At 40.8% G+C, this 18144-nt stretch overlaps 1 protein-coding gene across 1 annotated transcript; it reads left to right on the top strand.

Annotated features, from left to right (window-relative positions):
• The first annotated feature begins 3219 nt into the window (after positions 1-3219).
• On the top strand, positions 3220-17285 carry DUSP29 (dual specificity phosphatase 29). The gene is made up of 3 exons (XM_054382329.1): positions 3220-3395; positions 12931-13151; positions 17027-17285. The coding sequence occupies exons 1-3, from the start codon at positions 3220-3222 to the stop codon at positions 17272-17274; spliced, it is 645 nt and encodes a 214-aa protein (XP_054238304.1). The 3' UTR covers positions 17275-17285.
• Positions 17286-18144: the final 859 nt, after the last annotated feature.

Raw genomic sequence — 18144 nt, 5'->3', positions numbered from 1 at the left:
AATTCAATTTAAAAATCTCTGCAGCAGATAACATTGGCAAGGCATAAAACAACATAGCTTACTTGAAAGTTCAGGGAGCATATGGCTTCCCAGAACAGACAGAAACTAGTATTTCTCAGCAGCAGTTTCATTTTCAGACTGCTACCCAAGCTTCAGACTGAAATGGTGTTGCAGCACCACAAATGATCATTTGAAGATATAATTGCCCTGTTTTGAGGTCTGTAGTCTACGAGCAGGACTACTGGACAAACCATTGTGCTGTGGTCAGAGTGTGATTACTAACTACATTGTTTCCCCTTCTTCCCTTCATTTCCTCCCCTCCCATTCTATGGAGCTGTGAATAAAAAGCACAGACAGTCCTTCAGCATCAAGGCAAGAGGTTCTCAGTTAAGATAATTCCTTACTAGGCAAACTGCATTTCTTATCAAGTTCTAGATAACAGCTTATTCACTCCTGAAGTCAGACTGTATTAGACTTGATCTCTGACAGTCTAACATTATGCTGTGGAGTCTGCAAGGACAATTAGCATAATTCTGGCATGGGAAGGAAAAAAGCGCTCCCCAAGGAATGGCTACTAGGGGCAAGCAAGACCAAGCCCAAGGTAAATTTGATAGAAGTTTGAATTCTCAGAAGCCTTTACAGATCTCAACAGAAGACCACTTAGCTAAACATCATCATCATGCTTTAGGAAGCTTGGCTGAAAGATAGATGGATCTCCTTGCCAGGAAAAGTAAGCCAATATTTCAACAAAAGTGTACATATGCCAAAGAAAAAATGACTCCACAATCTTGCCCAGCTTTGGAGTAGGAAAACAGGAATCATTTGGCTTTTTCACGCTTTGCAGAGAAACAGAACATGACAGGCATACAAGAGCCCAGACTGAGGAAACAAACCCCACGGGTACACAGGATGTCATTGAAAAATGGTCATCTGGCTTTCAGTAGAGCCCTACAGCAGCTGCATGAAGGCATTAGCCACATTTTTGTAATGAAAAGGACACAAGCATCAGCAACAACCAAAAATCTGTGGGAGCCATGATCGAATTTGTTGCAAGGTGGATTTCTGGCAAGCTGTATTCACACTCTTTATAAGATGAAGCCCAACTCCATCTCTTCTGTTAAAAAAGTCTCCTACAGAACTATGAGGTTCGACATCTTCCTTCAAAGGGATGAGAGACAGGAGCAACCATCGCTCTGAGACATCAGGGAGCCCAGCAGGAGAAAGAAGACAGACCCGACAAAGAGATGGAGCACACACACACACACACACAAAAAAAAGTCTGCAGAAGAAGGCTGGAAACATGAAAAATGTGAAACTTGTTTCAGAGGACAAGACGGGAAGATCATTAAGTGACAGCTGGTACAGGCTAAACAGGAAGTCAGGCATGTGACCCGCTCTAAACTCTAGGTCTTAGAGGTTTGCTATAGTTTAAAGATTAGCTGCACAAGTAGTTTAACTTCATGCTGATGACCTGCAGGACAAAATGTGCTTTATCTCCAGAAATGTGCAAATCTGCAGAAGAAAACCTCAGAGGCATTGCATACTACACCCATGTTCCTTGGGACAATCTGTCTCTGACATTGTGCCTTGATCTATGACATAATTAGACATGTGGTGGTGTGTAGAGTTCCCAGTGCTGTTAATCTCAACTGAAAAGCTCTCACATACACCTTTGTCACTTACCAAATCATTCCCTTGTTTCTTCTTCTTTACTTCAAATACATGGACGCACTGTACCTTACCTCTCTCCCTGCAAATTTTCCTCAAGTAATCAAAAAATTAAAATAAACCTAGATACACCCAGCTACGCATGGGGATACCAGCTGATTTCTCTGGCAGGACAGGGCAGTGCCACACCTGTGTACAGCATGGCACTCTTGCAGCTGCATAGTACCTGCAGCAGCTGGTATAGTTGTTGCTTCTTCAAGGGTTTCTGTATTACATGTATTTCACTGTTTTTTTTACCAGAGATACTTCAGCTGCAGAGAATTAGGGAAGTTGAACATGGATGCAAATATCCCACCTGTCCAAGAGAGGAATATTCTGGCAAACCACGTTCTAAGGCAGTTCCTTGATGAAGGCATGGATGGGGGAGGTGTTGAGACTCAAGTAAGTCTCTGGTCTCTAGTTTCCTTCACTAGCTTTGTGAAAACTCCAGGCTGCCCTCCAGGTGCCGACTTCTTACAGCGTCAGCGCCCAGATCCTAAGTAAGGCACAGCTTGGGGGAAACAAGGGAGGAGGGAGACCACCTAACTGTGCTGTAACTGTTGACTCCACAGCTAAGGAGGCAAACTCTACAAAGGGAAAGCCTCAATCACAACAGAAGCTGAGGAAATCACAGCAAGCAGGAGAGAATTGAAGAGATGTGTAATGCTGACACCAAAGGATTAAATACTAGCTGATAGCTCAAACACAGAGCATATCAAAGTTGTTCATTCTGAGCAACATAGCTTTGACAGCATGGCCAGGCACAGGGTGCTGGTTTTGGCAATACTAATGATACACTGACTTTAGCTACAGGATAACATTACTCCATTGCTCCTTTCTGTATGTTCATCAGTGTTTGTTGCTACCCACTTGCCATGTATGCATCTAGGTTAAAAAAAAAGACTGAACCCAAGTCCTTGAGCCCATCCTGGCTTGTCACTCAGTGATGCTGCAAAATGGTAAACTCTCATTCCTGCAAAAAGCCTGCAAGCAGAACAAGTAAACCCAGCAGCCACCTGAAGACACCTTTAGTCTCCCTGTGTTTCTGAAAATCACACAAAGAAGCCTTCAGGAGACTCCCAATTAATGATACATACATATCTTAAAACTTCTCCCCTTCAGTTCCCCTAGTTGCTCTAGAACCCTTGGATCAGGCTGCTAGACCTGCCAAATTCTTACCAGGGGATTTTCTAGGAAACAAATTCCCAATGGAGACCAAACTTCAGTGACCACAAACCTTTGGTTTTTGTTCCCATTGCTCATGAGTTCATTCCAACAAAGTATTTCTTGGTAAGTCCAGGAAAGGCATAAAACCAGAAGCGAGTCTGTCTGCCACAAAGCAAGGACATCAACCTCATACCATGCCTAGCCCAATCACACTTGGCCAGTGCTGCTCCTGCCATCCCACAACCAGAGCAGATATCACTTGCTTTGTGCTTCCTCAGGTTAACATTCTCTTTTGGTTACATTCCAGTTTCTTGCACATCCTGAGCACGCTACTTCACGGACAAGATGTCATCAGTAGGTCTGGATGCTGGGAAAAAAAATGCATACATAGCAATCAAAGTAGATCCTGATGAGAATTACTGTACCCCAGGTGCATTTGAACTGGAGCGACTCCTCTGGAAAGGATGCCCAAAGTACACTCATGTCAATGAAGTCTGGCCCAACCTCTACATAGGAGATGAGTAAGTATGCATAGTACTTCTCTACAGAGTAAAACGTATATAGTGCATCTCTGCTGCACGAGAGATGGCTAAGCTGTACTAAGTACAACTCACAAACAGAGCAAGGTATTTCTTTCCTCCTACTACCCATTCATTAGCATTTAGTGGTGATGATGTGAGCTGATAAGCCCCTGACAGATACCAGCATTCAATAGAGCAATTAGAGCCAATTAGAACATGGTTCCTGCAGCTACAAGCACAGAGTACTGGTTGCTGCTGCTTCAAGAGAGTGCTAGGTAAGTGCAGCAGAGTCTGCTGGTACAGGCTGAGTAACAGGAGTGGTTGTGGCAGCAGTGTATGCTGCAGAAGTTGAAACTAGTTATAATCTATTATTAAACAGCTCATTTCAAGGAGTAATTTGTCATTCGTCGAGTGAAAAGTCCTTCCATAATAAGAGCATGGCCTAGATATGTTGGAACACAGCTTAGATTGGTTTAAGCCTGAAATGTAATTCTTGAAAAGCAACTGCAGACACAGCTCAACCCACAGTGGTATTTCTACATTTCCAAGCCTGCGCTTGTGTACATGGAATACTCTGCATTTCCAAATTGCTCAAGAGACTAAAACAAACAGAACTCTGCAGAAAAGAAAGCTGCAGAGATGTGTCTCACTGATCAGACCAAGTGTGATTTGGAAAAAAACCAAACCCACAAAACAGACTCAGCTCTGCTGAGTACAGGACTAAACTAGAAACAGCCTATTCTGACAAGCAGAGACAACTGCTGCAAGAAGGAGACATGCCATCAGAGAATTCCCCAATCCAAACCCAAAGCAGAGCACCAGAGCTTGTTTTTAACTCCTAAGAATTACTGGTCCACTTCCCACTTTCCTCTACACCCTGTACTAACAAGACATTTATTTCACATCATTACTGTAAGGCACAAGCAAGAGCCTCAACAATTTTTTTAGAGGTCCTAAAATTCATCTTTTGCTAACTTACAAAACAGCAAAGATACGCAGCATTTAAAGTTACAGGACTTCTACTGTCATCAACCAATTACTTCCACGGCACCAGAGGTGACAGAAAGACACACAAGAGTGCTGGGCTCTAGTCAAGCCAAGGTTCCCCCTTTAAGAGACAAGGGGAAAAGAAATTAAGCCATAGGAAAAGCCTGGCCAAAAGACTCAGGAAGAAAGAAAAAAAATACTCTGAGCAAAGGTACCTAATAAAGTGACAAAAGGACAGCCAGTCTCTAAGCCCAGGACACCACTCTTTCCTGTAATCATTCCTGTAGCAGTGGCTTTTTACACCTCACAATAAATTCCAGGAAGTGCAACTCTGAATACAACACACACTAGAATTTAGTGCACACTAACCAAAGGAACAGAAAAACAAGCTTCTGGAGAGGTACTCAGAGCTACACTCACTTATGCTGGGCAGCATATTTCTTAAGTCAGGAGGAAAAACAATGGTGCTTCAGGAGAGAATGAGTACTCCACAGACTAGGACAAAAAATTGAGAAAGCCAATGGAGAAGGAAAAAGAAGTGAGGAGCAGGTGGGTGGTGAGCAAAAGTTAAACTTCACCAGAAAATGAAGCTCCCTGAAAGAGAACTATTGTCAGATGGATAAGGGTAAACTTGACATCCGGTAGCAAAAAAGTCTGAGATGAGAACTGGTCTGCAGGCAAGACACAGCTTTCACTGCCACTACTAAAATTTGATTTTAAGCAAGACAAGTCCAGCGACTTCTGTACTATTTCACAGCCAGTTCCACATCTTACTTCTGACCAGCAGCTTCCCCCTTCAGTGTGGCAGAGGTTTTGGCATTTATTTTAAGATCTTGCTGTAGGACTAATTGTCAAAGAGCTGCCATGGAGATGTGAACAGATGTTTGGTGTATATGCATCCCTAGCCATGCTAAACTAAGGTTGATTTTGAAAGAATTTAGTGGAGTTCATCAACAAAATTAAGTGAACACACATACACAGAGTTTATCTTCAGAGCATTCACATCTGTGCTTCATTCCAGCCTCCTTCATTTACAAGGTTAACAGGAGTCGTAACTGCATATGGAAATGCTAATTAATTACCCTGACTACGTAACCACATCTTCCTTCTAATGCAATACAGGCTATCGAGGAGCCCTGTGAGGCCACTCAATCCTTTTGTTAAAAGGCTTCACTGCAGATGTTGCCCAGAGGCAATGAACATCTCCATGAGCCCATCAGGCCCAGAATAATCAAAGCCTCAAAATACAACATGCTGTGTTCAGCTCCAATTGAAATTTTCCTCTAGCAAGTTCCAAGGACTTTTAGAGACCAGACACTGGAACTTGCAAAAGACAGTCCAGTGATAGGAATAAAACATACTTTGCCAAGATTTTGACTCATCTGCTACCAGGAATTAGTGCTTGCATGTATCCTCCTCACACCCAGAAGCCTTCCAAAGCAATAGAAAGCAGCTTTGTCTTGCTCCTTTCTTTCACTGGTCACCAGGTAACTTACATGAGCAGTTTTACTGGCTGATCCCAAGCCTGTTTGGTTCACTGTGGTCCCATCGAAAATCTCTGCCAGTTATGCAGCTTATAACATTCTCTTATGGCTCCTCAGTGACTGCCGTATTACCAGAGATGATGCTCATGTGTAACAGTGTGAGAGTTCCACATTCCTGAATTTCAAAGAATAGTTTAGCTGAAGACAAAGGCCTCCCAATATTTTTTCTTCTTAACCATCCTCAGGCTCTCATTAGGTTTTAAGATCTCAACACAATTTCAGCTCTTTCTATGTTCGCAAACTACTCCCAGAGGAAAAGAAGCTTCCAGGAATCTAATTCCTTGCAGGTTAAATACAAAAAATAATTTTCTGGTTATGCAGCTGAACTAAGCTTGCACTTCATTAAAGCTATAGTCTGTGCTACTCCCAGTAGAGCCCCAGGGCTTATGGTCTTGAGAGCTGATAGAGGTAAGGTTCCACAAGATACATGAGTAACTCAAACCGTTGGGTTGAAGTATATGATAATGACAATATACAACTAAACCTTAAATTTAAACTTCACTAAAACACATTCTCTCCTCTTCCCTTTCTCCAGAAGTATGGCTTTTTCCAAGTGACTAAGTAGGAAGACAATTTAGACTGACCTAAAAGAAAACAGATGGACCTCACTCAGGGTAGCACATAGTTAGCATGGTGAGATCACAGAATGGTTTGGGGTGGAAGGCACCTCAAATGGTCATCTAGTCCAACCCCCTTTGCAGTAAACAGGGACATGCTCAACTAGATCAGGTTGCCCAGAGCCTAGGATCTACAACAGTATTAATCATAAAAAAATAGGAGTGCATGCAGATTTAGATTATAACAACACTCCTGAGAACATAGTTTCAACTCTGTCAGTATGAGAATCTGCCAATTGTAATAACAGTTTTACAACCCAAAAAATCATATCTGTAACACTGGATCATAAACCTCTTAAAGCAGTAATGGTTTCCAAGGCAAGTAACACTCCCCACATAACATCTCTGTGTATAGGTGATTTCTAACACTTGGGTGAGTAACTGAAGTCAAGACCAGGACATGACTGACTAAATCACGTGTCAGATGCCTTTGCTGCAGATAAAGCAAGGAAATATTTTCTGTGTCTAGGTTGTATCACTTCCCAAAACAACATCCACCATTTTGGGCTAGGAGAAGATGGGCTATTAAATCTTTTTCTATCACATAGCAAGAAGACCCTGTTCAGCATTTTCAGCGGTACCTAAAAATTCTTCTAAATCACGCTGAACAGGAGGTATCTGCAGAAATGGAGCAACACCTCAGAAGGAAGACGGAATACAATTCTACACTATCTCTAGACTCCCTCAGTACTGGAGTTACCAAAAGGAAACGGGGTCAGTATTATTGGAAATTCTCAACATCTCTCCTCAGGAGGGAGAACTGCCAGATTTTCTTAAGAAAGTGTCAGTACTGCCTATATTCAGGAAGCTTTTTTCTGACACTGACCATCTGGTAAATTATCATCCTGCAGTGTTTAAGGAAATGAAAAAGTTTGATAAAGATCCTCATCTAGTAACATGTTGCCTCAGATTTGTGTTTTGTCAATCTGGGTCACATCATCTGTGGCTTTAACAGTCAATACTGAGACACGTTTGCTTTGCTCAACCTTCACATGAAACTCAAGAGACTTGGCTCTGATAAGGACTTAGAGGCATACCAGGCATCTGTCTGACCAGTACACCAGTTATAACTGCTGACACGCCTGTCTAGGGAGCTGTTCTGCCCACATCCTCACAAGGCATTTCAGAGGATTACTTCCCTTCCTTTAGATGCATTTGGGTTTTCATCATCAGTTGCCTTCTCTTCCCTTTGTTAGCTGTTTTTAATATACTTAATACTTGATGTGGAGGTGCAGGCTGCAGTGCCTGCAAGTTGTTTTCCCCCTCTTCCAATTCCATGGGTTTGGGCATCTTCCTGATGAAAGCAGCTGGGACTAAAGATTGTCATGATGCTATTTCTGAAAGGAGAAAGAAGGGATTTGGTACACTGGAGACAGCAACTTGAAAGAAAGGATTTTCTTTCATGTTATAACTACTTACATTGTTGCTTCCAGAAGGCAGAGTTTGCTGTAGCACTTGCTTTTAATCCTGTGAAATATAGCTTTAGAAGTGACAGCAGGCACAGTCAAAGTCTTGGACAGGCCCTTCACTTGCCCTTGCACAAGCTGTGAGATAATAAATAATCTTTTGGGAACCATCTGAAAAAGGATGACATTTTTGTTTGGGTCAGTTCTCCCACTTGGTGATAGTCTGTTATTATCAATGCATCCCTATGTGAAAGTGATTTTTATCTCATTTTTTACCATTTAAGTTACATTTCTGTATCAAAGTACTCCCCCTTGCCTCAGAACTTTAAATTAAACATGTATATGAGTCCATCTGTGCTACAGTAAATACAGAGTCTGATTCAGCACCAAGCTTTTACTTAACATGCTTTGCTACAGAGAGGACGTCTGCGTATCCTTAACTTTTTAGCATGAATTTATGTGCTCTGAGTTGAAGAATTGATGAGTTTTTACATAGGATCAATCTGCTCAGTTATCTCTTACTAAACTGAGTTATACTGACATTTTTAGTATTATCTCCCAGTGTGTCACACTCCACCTCTGCATAGAACACATTCCACACACACTGGAGACCACAGCTGCACCATATAAGAGGAAATCAAGTGCTAATGGCACAGACTGTGGAGACATACAAAATGAAAATAACCAGAAGAGCAGTCAAATGCTTGTGGTTCCATCTACATCAGCACTTGTAGCAAACTCTTCTTTACAATGGCTGCTTAAAATTCAACCAGAAACACATCCATCTACATCAGCACTTGTAGCAAACTCTTCTTTACAATGGCTGCTTAAAATTCAACCAGAAACACAAAAATGTAAATATTATTTGCATTGTATCAGGAAATAGGAGTACCCAAAGATGGAAAAAGAGGCATCTTGTTAGCTTAACAATTAAACTCATATAGTGAGACAATTGCAAGGGAAAAAAAAAAAAATCTGTGCCATTTCTAGCTGGAAGTGAACTAAAGTTAAATCCTCCAATAAGGTATGCAATTCATATACTCCTTAATGATCCCACAGTGTTAGTCACCTCAACCAATCTGATATTTGCAGACATTTATGCTTGATTTATTTCTTCCTTTCAGCTAAAATACTGACACCTCTGGTGTGGTAAAAACTGCAATGAAAACTAAAAGCATTCTCCCTTCCTTGGGTTGTAACCAGGACTGTCATGCATGATGAAAACACACACACAAAAAATTAGCTTCCAATTACAGTAAACAGATAATGAAGGATGCTTCCACAATGGCATCCACACTACAGACTCAGCTGAGGTTGGGAAACAAGCCAGTCCTTCTTTACATAAAGCTGGAGTTCACTGATGGCTAAAGCCAGTCCAAGCAAACATGTCGAGTGACACAAACATTTCCATTTACAGGCGTAGAGATCCCTCTATATGGGAGCTTAGCAGCCTGTTTCTTGTGCTCTGTTAACTGGTAATCGGCATGCTACAGACACAGCATGACCTCAAGTTTAACTGCCTATATTATGGGCAGTGTCAGAATCTCAGAATAGGCTGTTCCTGCCCAATACTATTTATGATCAATGGGCAAGATAAAAAGACAGCTGGTAAGAGTGCAAATGCAGACAAAACCAAGTCAGTCTGACAACTTGTGGTCCAACTGGGCTGTCTGCCCAGCTCTTGGGGAAAGGTTTTTCAAGAAAAGAAAAAAGAAAAAAAAAAAAAGAAAACGCAAAAAAACAACCCAAAAGTTTTGAACGAACACTAGAGATATCTTTCATGAAAATTATCAATTGCAAGACTAGAGGAATTTAGAGAAAGGAGGAGGAGTGTGTTTCTTTATCTCCACATCAGGTTTGAAGACAAGCACTCTTGCTCTTGAAGAAGTGTGTCATTTCAGCTTTCTTCAAAAGACTCCAAAGCCCATGGCAGGCACCTCTGGCAGTCATGTGAACACTCTTCTCTACTGCAAAATAACTGTGTTTCCTCAGATCTCTAAGCAACGTTATGTATTACAAACCTTCAGAAAACCTCTCCATAGGTAATGTTGTCCAGGGTATCTGCTAGAAGAAAGGTACCCAAAATTCTCTTTACAGCTTATAAGCGGTAACTCAGCCTGCAGATGCATGAGCTGTTCACATACTACAGGACTTACACTGATGCTGTTCCACTTAGCCAGGCCGAATGCTTAAGCTTTGGTTCAACTAACAGGCTAACACCACTTATACACAGCACAATTTGATGGGAAACATGGAGGTCTTAACAGATTTGAGGGCTCAATATCAAGCATTCATTTTCTGGAGTTTAACAGAAGATGACTTAGTTACATCTGAGCATTTACAATGGACTTTCTGCAACAGCATTCAAGATTGGTCCATTGCTGCTTCTGATTTCCTTTTCCAGCCCAAGCCTTGGAAAACAGAGAGAGCTAACAGAGTAACAATGTACATATTCTGCAACACCAACAGGCCAATGGTAAAAAAAATGGCTAATGCAAATTGTGATGCAAAATGAACACCTCACTGCATGACCTTTAATTGATTAAATAAAAATAGGATTAATTCCATCCTGGGCCCCAAATTCACAGTGTGCAGCCACAAGTAAGACTATGAAGTAGAGGGAGAAGTTCCTAGAAGCTCAGCCAGACTGAGGCAACTACTTATGCAGTTAGTGAAAGGCAGTATCCCTTCTTTCTGAATGCCTATGGAACACTGGAGCCACTGAACAGGACCACCAGAAACAAAAGCATTAGTTGTGCCCACTGTGTTAGAAGGCAATCTCCTGACAACCTAATCAAGGAAAAAGGGAAACACTGGATTTCAGATGAATGTAAGTATCAAATGTTAATAACTATCAGGTGACCTATTGTTTGATGTTACCGCTGCATGGAACAATTTCATTATTTAATTAAAAAGCTATATAATATTAGCCTGAGTAGTGCCCGCAGAAGCCAAAGTCTGGTAGTATCTACAGTGCATCATAAACTATGTTTCTCCTGAATGTAACTACACTCCAATCCTATTTGCTATTCATCACAATGGTCTCCCCTTGCAAGGGTTCATCAAGCACAACTCTCTGACCTGAAACCACTAGTCTTTCACTGTTTGTTGAATACAGGCTTTGGGCCAAGTCTAGTGAATGGAAAATGTTTTCTTTATCCCATCATCAGGGAAGCAAAACAAAATAAGACAATTTAAAAGCAGAAGCTCAAGCATATCAAAACCAAACAAATATTCACTGCCCCCTTACTCTCTGGCTAGGACATTTAATCTGTTTTTTAAATAGTGGCTATCCTTACAGCCCAGAACTGAAGTGCCTTTGCTGCCAAAATATATAGAACATATGCACTTGGAAAGAATCCTAAGGCAACAATCTCTTACTAGAAGGAGTGAAAAAAGACAAGTCTTTCTAGGTCAGTCACTGCAACAAGGATATAAAGGGAAGGAGTTAGCATTATCTAACCCAAGGTGAAGGTGGAAAGTCAAAGAACTAGCAGCAAGATGCTCTATCCTCCAGAGTCTACAGAGCTTAGGCAGGTATCCTTGCAGTAACTGGATTTCTTATTTAGCTTTTAAATCATCTCATAGAGGACTTACAACATTATTTCATGGCAGAAACATCAGTGATGTCAAGACATTATCATTTCTGCCCAGAAAGAAATTTCTGTAGAGAGGACCATCTACTCAGAACAGCCTGCTATCATGAGATAGGGCATAGGTAAGAACCTTCAGTATCCATAACCCAGTTAAATGCTCTTAGCACTAACTTCTTGACTGCTCAGAGGGGGATTTTTGACTTTGGCAGAGGCAGGGAAGGTGGAGTCAATGTCAAGCTATTCTGAGCTGTCACCAATAGAATTATGGAATGCAGCAACAGGTAGCCCACCACAATGTCCTGTCTGACAGTAGCTGCACTTACACATTTGAATGTTCAGGAAACATGCATTGAGATAGGTACTTCTGGCTGGAAAAAGCTCTTTTACATCATGCACCAATTAATTTAATGCAGCAGTAGTTATGTGAAAATACATTAAAAGAATAACCCCTATGTAAATTTTTTATATAAAGCTCAGTTGTACTCCTAGACACTAACGAAATGTGACAGCTTTTCCAGAACAAAACTTTCCAACTCTAAGAGCTTTCTGTAATGGAAACACAGAAGGTTTTGCATGGCTCTCTCTGCACTTCTTGAGGAATTTCAGGCTGCTGGCATGAGTTTAGGGAACACAAAAATTCAGGAATTCATACATATCTCACTTTCCCCGACCAAGGGGGACAATTAGAATATTGGGTTAATATAGGAACTTGCGTTTAAGGCTAGCATCAAATTTCCATAACCAGTTTTTTGGTTTAGACCTCTGGCTTAATCAAACATGACAGTAAATAGAAACATGATAGGGAGTTGTGACCACAGAAGGGAGATTTTTTTTTTTTTAGTTAGTTATTTTTTTGAAGTATACATGGTGGGGGAGGAGGGGAAGATCAGTAACTTAAGTGATGAAGAGCTTCTTTTTGAATCCCAGATGATCTTACTTCTCATGTATCACTGACTCTTCCATGAGTTCTGCAAAACTAATTGATGGGACAGAAGGGGAAACCAGCATTCACAGGCCCTATTTCACGTTCTGCCACCGATTTGCTTTTATGACTTGAAATAGTTCATTATATACTTTTCTGTATCTCAAGTTTCCTCTTGTACAAGATGGATAGAAGACAGTATTGCCGACATTACAAAGGTGCCAGAAAAATAAATTCATTTTTAAGGTATTCTAAAGACCTGGGAGAGACAGTTATGAATTCCAGAAGGACCACATTCACTCTGAATGACAGTATCTTAAGATCTTTGTAACGGTAAATGATGCATTTTTTAAAGCATTATCAGTCTCATTAATGTTTAGAATCTATCACGATATTTTTATTTATTTTTCCAGCTTGTTAAGTAAGAGTTTCTTCACTCAAATGGTAAATCTTGTTTTAACAGGAAAACTGCATTAGATCGCTACAGCCTTGGGAAGGCAGGCTTCACCCACATCCTCAACGCAGCCCATGGTCAGCGGAATGTGGACACAGGACCAGAATATTATGACAACATGAACGTGGAGTACCATGGAGTGGAAGCTGATGACCTCCCCACTTTCCAGCTCAGCCAGTTCTTTTATTCAGCTTCTAAATTCATTGACAATGCACTTCAGGATGAAAGAAGTAAGCACGGTGCTGAAAAGCGGTTAAAAGCATATTTACTCCACCTGATTATAAGCATAGTACTACAGCATTCAACCTTTGTGTGGAATGAAGAGAGTCCAACATAGTTTAACACAGAACATAGAACTAGTAGGAGAAAATTAGCTTAAAAGAAGGTAGTGAACTAGGACCTTTCCCACTACCAACCCAAAAGCTCCTTTCCACACTCTTGGATAAAAGTCCACACCACACCTCGCAGAAATGTATCCTGTCTGATACTAAGGGTTTGTTTTTGTCATTTTGAATCCTTCATAAATTAGCTGTCTTTTCCTCAAATTAGTCCCTATTAAGAAAGGTTTCATGGATATTGGCTGCACAGAGATTGGAGTGGAACAAGAATACTCTGCAGAGATTCCAGGCTGTCACTCCACAGCTTCATGCTCTGCAGTATTAGATTCACTCTGCAAATACAAAATCCATCTTCCTACCTGGCCATCAGATTACCCCAAGCTAGAACAGATTTATCTCTCTGCCATCTTCCAAGCACCAGGGGACCAAAGCAACACTTGACAGCAGAGATCTAGAAACATTCATTAAAACCTTGGTAATTCCTCCTTGGCTTGATTCTACAATTCGTTATTTGCTGACCTCCAGCAGTGTTCCCTCAGAAAGCTTTACACTGATATAAAATGCTACAGCCTAGGCCTCATGCTAGCTTCCAATACTATTCTTACTCCTTCCCCACAAACACTGGTTGGTTGATTGGTTGTTGATTTGTGTTTTGGGGTGTTTTTTTTTGTTTGTTTGTTTGTTTGTTTGTGGTTTTTTCCTTTTTAAATATGTCTGCAGGACATTTTACCAGAAACCATCTGAGAAACTTCAAGACTTTTCTGCTGACCTACAGAGACCTTAATGTCAGAGGATCACATAACAAGTTTCTAGCTTCATGTCAGCTTCTGTTCTCAGCTGTTTAGCTCAGCTGTAGCCAGCTGCTATCAGGCTTGCACAAATACTGTACAAAGACACTCTGTGTTTCAAGTGCCTAATGAAGCACTATTTACAGACATCTTCCCAACTGATAAGTAGCACCTGATTCCTAAACGGGATTTTATAGCAAGTAACCAAGTACCTACTTTCAGTGGTAATAACAGGGGACTTCAGTATATGGTGCTAAATACTTCTCATCAGTAACAAAATTACACTTGTTTGCTACTTTGCATTAGAATAGAGTGAAGGAAAAGAGAGAGAAAAAGGGAAAAGGGAAAAAAAGTTTTGTCTTTTGTGGCTAGAATGTATGTATTAATGAATTTACACCATCTGGGATAAGACTTTCAGTCAGTCAAGTGATCAAATTAATTGAATACATGTCTTCATACATGGGTGTTTTTTGTTTGTTTTGTTTTGTTTGGGGGGGGTTGCTAAGAAGTTTTCAATAGCAAATGTTATTGCAGCATGTCATGGAAATGCAGAAGCCTGTCTCTGCAAGAAGAAAGAAAGCTTGGCAATTTGGATGTAGTCAAAACACAGTCCTAACGCAGTGGGCTTAACCTTCAAAATCTTTGTCATCATGAAAAAACTTTCTGGTCAGAGTATTTTTTTGCAGCTTCAGTGTGGGCAGATTGACTTAACAGTTAAAGTACCTCAGTTTTAAGTGTTAGGTTTAGAAGGAAACTCAAACTGTTCACAATTATGCATGCTATCATTCAGCTGTGCATAAAAACTTCCCAAAATACGCAATTCAGACCATGGGACAGCTTAACCAGCAAGGCCTGAATAGCCTGAAAGGAGGACACTATTTTAAGAAGATTTAAGCTCCCTACAATTCTACAGATTTAGCATTTTGTTGTTTAGTTCCTCAGAACATAGAGGGGAATAGCATTTTCCTTCCATGTGAAGATAACGTATAAAGACAGAGATAAAAAAAGGAATGTGAGAAAAAACATACAAGACAAAGACCCAAGGCATTTCACCAAAGACACCTCAACACTCATCACTCTATCTGACTTTGGAACATGAGTACTGCATCTATACAGATTTTTCAAGAGAGAGAAACCCAATTCAAATAACTAAAACAGTTCAGGGACCTGTAACCACTCAGCAGACGTCTGGCTCTGTGCACTAATACTTTATACTCAGCCACATCTTGAAGGATATTAAGTTTTCAGAATCAAGACTGCAAGAGAGGACTCCCTGTTAGGGAAGGAGGATTCAGATTGGTCCTTATGTCAGAACTACAGAGACTACAAGATAGTATAGAAGGAACATGGCTCTAGTTTTGCTCTAGCAGGCAGTCTGATCTTGAATATTCACACAGAGGCAAGAACCGCCTCCTGCCATCAGGGGGCATTTTAGAAAATTATACAGGCATTTTTTGCCTTTGTTAAGACAACATAAAACTATATATTTTCCCCTAGATCCCGTGCATTTACCACCCATACAATATACAGCCTTCCTTGCCCTATCATGTATTTTATCACCTCAACAGCAACCCATTTACAAAGTGGGAGCTCTAAAGAGAAGCATGAAGGCCTGAACAAATAGGAGTTTTCATCCGTTTCAAATATTTGCAGTAATAATAGAAGGGATTATCTCTTTCCAAGAGAGGAAGAGGCACTTTCAGTTATCAGAGAGACTGGAATTTTGCCAAGATGCCTCTAAGACTGTGGGATTAGGATGCAGACTGTAACCATTAATCCTCTAGTGTTGGCAGTTCTTAATGCTACATAGCAATGCTACTTGTGCCAAGACATCCTCTTCTGCCTGGATGCAAAGGAGGTAATAGGCAGGAGTCATGGCTTTGCACCCAACACTTCTCAGGAGGCATAGCTGACAGAGATAAACTATTATTGGCCCTGATAGGATTTTTTTTCCTGTGGCAATTCAGCTTAGCAGGGTGTTAGAGTCCTCCAAATCAACCTCCTTCAGCAGTTCAAGCCTTTATGAGACCCCCCTTCAAGGTCTCCAAATCATTTTTGCAAATCTTTGTAAGTGTTTCAAAACCTGTCAATCAGACCTGAACCCACTTACTCTTAACTTCCTTCATCTAATCCAGACACAGCAAACCAGGAACGCTCCACTTCGGCTTACCTCTTTGCTGGTATTTGAAGCCAAGGAGTTTTCTGCCTCTGGAAGCTCAAAGTTCAACCAAGCAATGTCACAAAGCCAAATCTTGAGGCACATTTATTCAGAAATGAGAACTATTAGCAGAGACTCTGCTTTCACAGTACATGAGGAGATGACCATAAAAACCAGACAGGTGGTGGTAGTACCAAAATGTTACTTTCATTCAACATGACTGGGTAAGGGTGACTAGCCAGGTTTCTAAAGCAGCTTTTCTATAGTTTAAGAGGTGGTTTCTTCCTCTCTCCCTGTTCATATGCCTATTCATTTCTGTGACTATTCTTATTTGCCGCCCACAAAAATGAGTCCTAAAAAAGCCTTGTTACTTAAATTTTACAAATTACATATTTGGGCAGAGAGTGATGCACTCTAGATCCTGAAGAACATGATTATCAGGGAAAAAAACAACCAAACAAAAAAATCCATCAAATTCAGTTAGCTTTTGTGTCTAGCCAGTAGAAATGAGAAAGGCACTTCATTGTATCCCATTTATCCTCGTGGAAAGATGGTTTGATAGCACATCAAATCCTCCCAAACCCTTGTGCTTTGGTCATTATGCCCCAACACAGAATTACACACACAGGCCCTCTCTGCAACCTTTGTTACTGTTATTACAGCAAGACTTAAAGCCTCAACTTCCCCACCTGCAAAAAGACAGGCCCTACAAAAATGCTGGTAAGGGTAGCCAAATCACGAAAGAGAGGAGGGGCACTACAGAAACTTTCATGGTTAATTACCCAGTGTCATCTCTACATCATTTCTCTTTGTTTCTGCAGACAAGGTTCTGGTTCACTGTGTTATGGGTCGCAGCCGATCAGCCACGTTGGTCTTGGCTTACCTGATGATTTACAAGAACATGACAGTAGTGGATGCCATTAAGCAAGTATTAACACACCGATGCATCTTGCCAAACCGGGGCTTCTTGAAGCAGCTGAGAGAATTGGACATAGAGCTGGCACTGCAGAGGAGGAACACCAAAACCAGCCTGCCATCTGATGATGATGAGAACAGCACCACAATCTAATATTGCTCCTGGCAGGGCTGTGCTACTGGAAAAGAAACTCCATAAAAGGAGGGGAGGGGAAGGTGTAGTTAATTACACAGTCACCAGGATCATTTGTTATTTGGAAGGAAAAACAAAGTCATTTCATATGCTGTCAAGATGAGAAAGACTGGAAGCCAAATTTAAAACTCATCTTCTTAGAATGTTCCAGCCTTAGCAGAATTGTTACATGAACAAATAAATTTTACCCTCTGTGAAAAAATCTTCAACAGCACAAAAGCAGGCACAACTTAAAACCCTCTTCAAGTAAAGTACACACCCCACACACACACTAATCCTGACCTTAAGCCCAACACATGGCCTTTGAAAGAGTAGAGCTAGGCATTCAGAAAGAGATTTTGCAGGAAAAACACTGAGGCAGTAATTGCACAGATGAATTACTTAGTCCCAAAGACTTCAAGGATTTCATAGGAGTTTGCCTTTTTGTGTTGTTTCCTGGTATCTCCATGGCTGCTGGCAACTGTCATGCAATGCTTTTGACTTATCTTTGTATTTATCTATATAATAAATACCTTAACCTCAAATTCTCACAGCAGTACACAAACACAACTAGATTACTGTTAAAAAGCAAATTAGACATCACAATGTGAACAACATTCATGATAGAGATACAAAAACTCTGTGACACTTACAGCCAATTACGTATCCCAACTAGATTAGAAAAATAAAAAATGAAATAAAACTCCAAAGGAAGCTGAAAATAAAGGAATAGTCATAATGTGGGTTTAAAGCATCAAGAAATTCTTTGACAGGGTCCCTCAGCTCTTTCCACTTACCTCCATACACCTTCAAATACACCTTTTCAGAGCAGCTGTCTACTGATATTTCATT

This window comes from Indicator indicator, chromosome 7 (genome assembly GCF_027791375.1).
Source record: "Indicator indicator isolate 239-I01 chromosome 7, UM_Iind_1.1, whole genome shotgun sequence".
Lineage (NCBI taxonomy): Eukaryota > Metazoa > Chordata > Aves > Piciformes > Indicatoridae > Indicator > Indicator indicator.
This window is presented reverse-complemented; position numbering and strand designations above follow the sequence as displayed.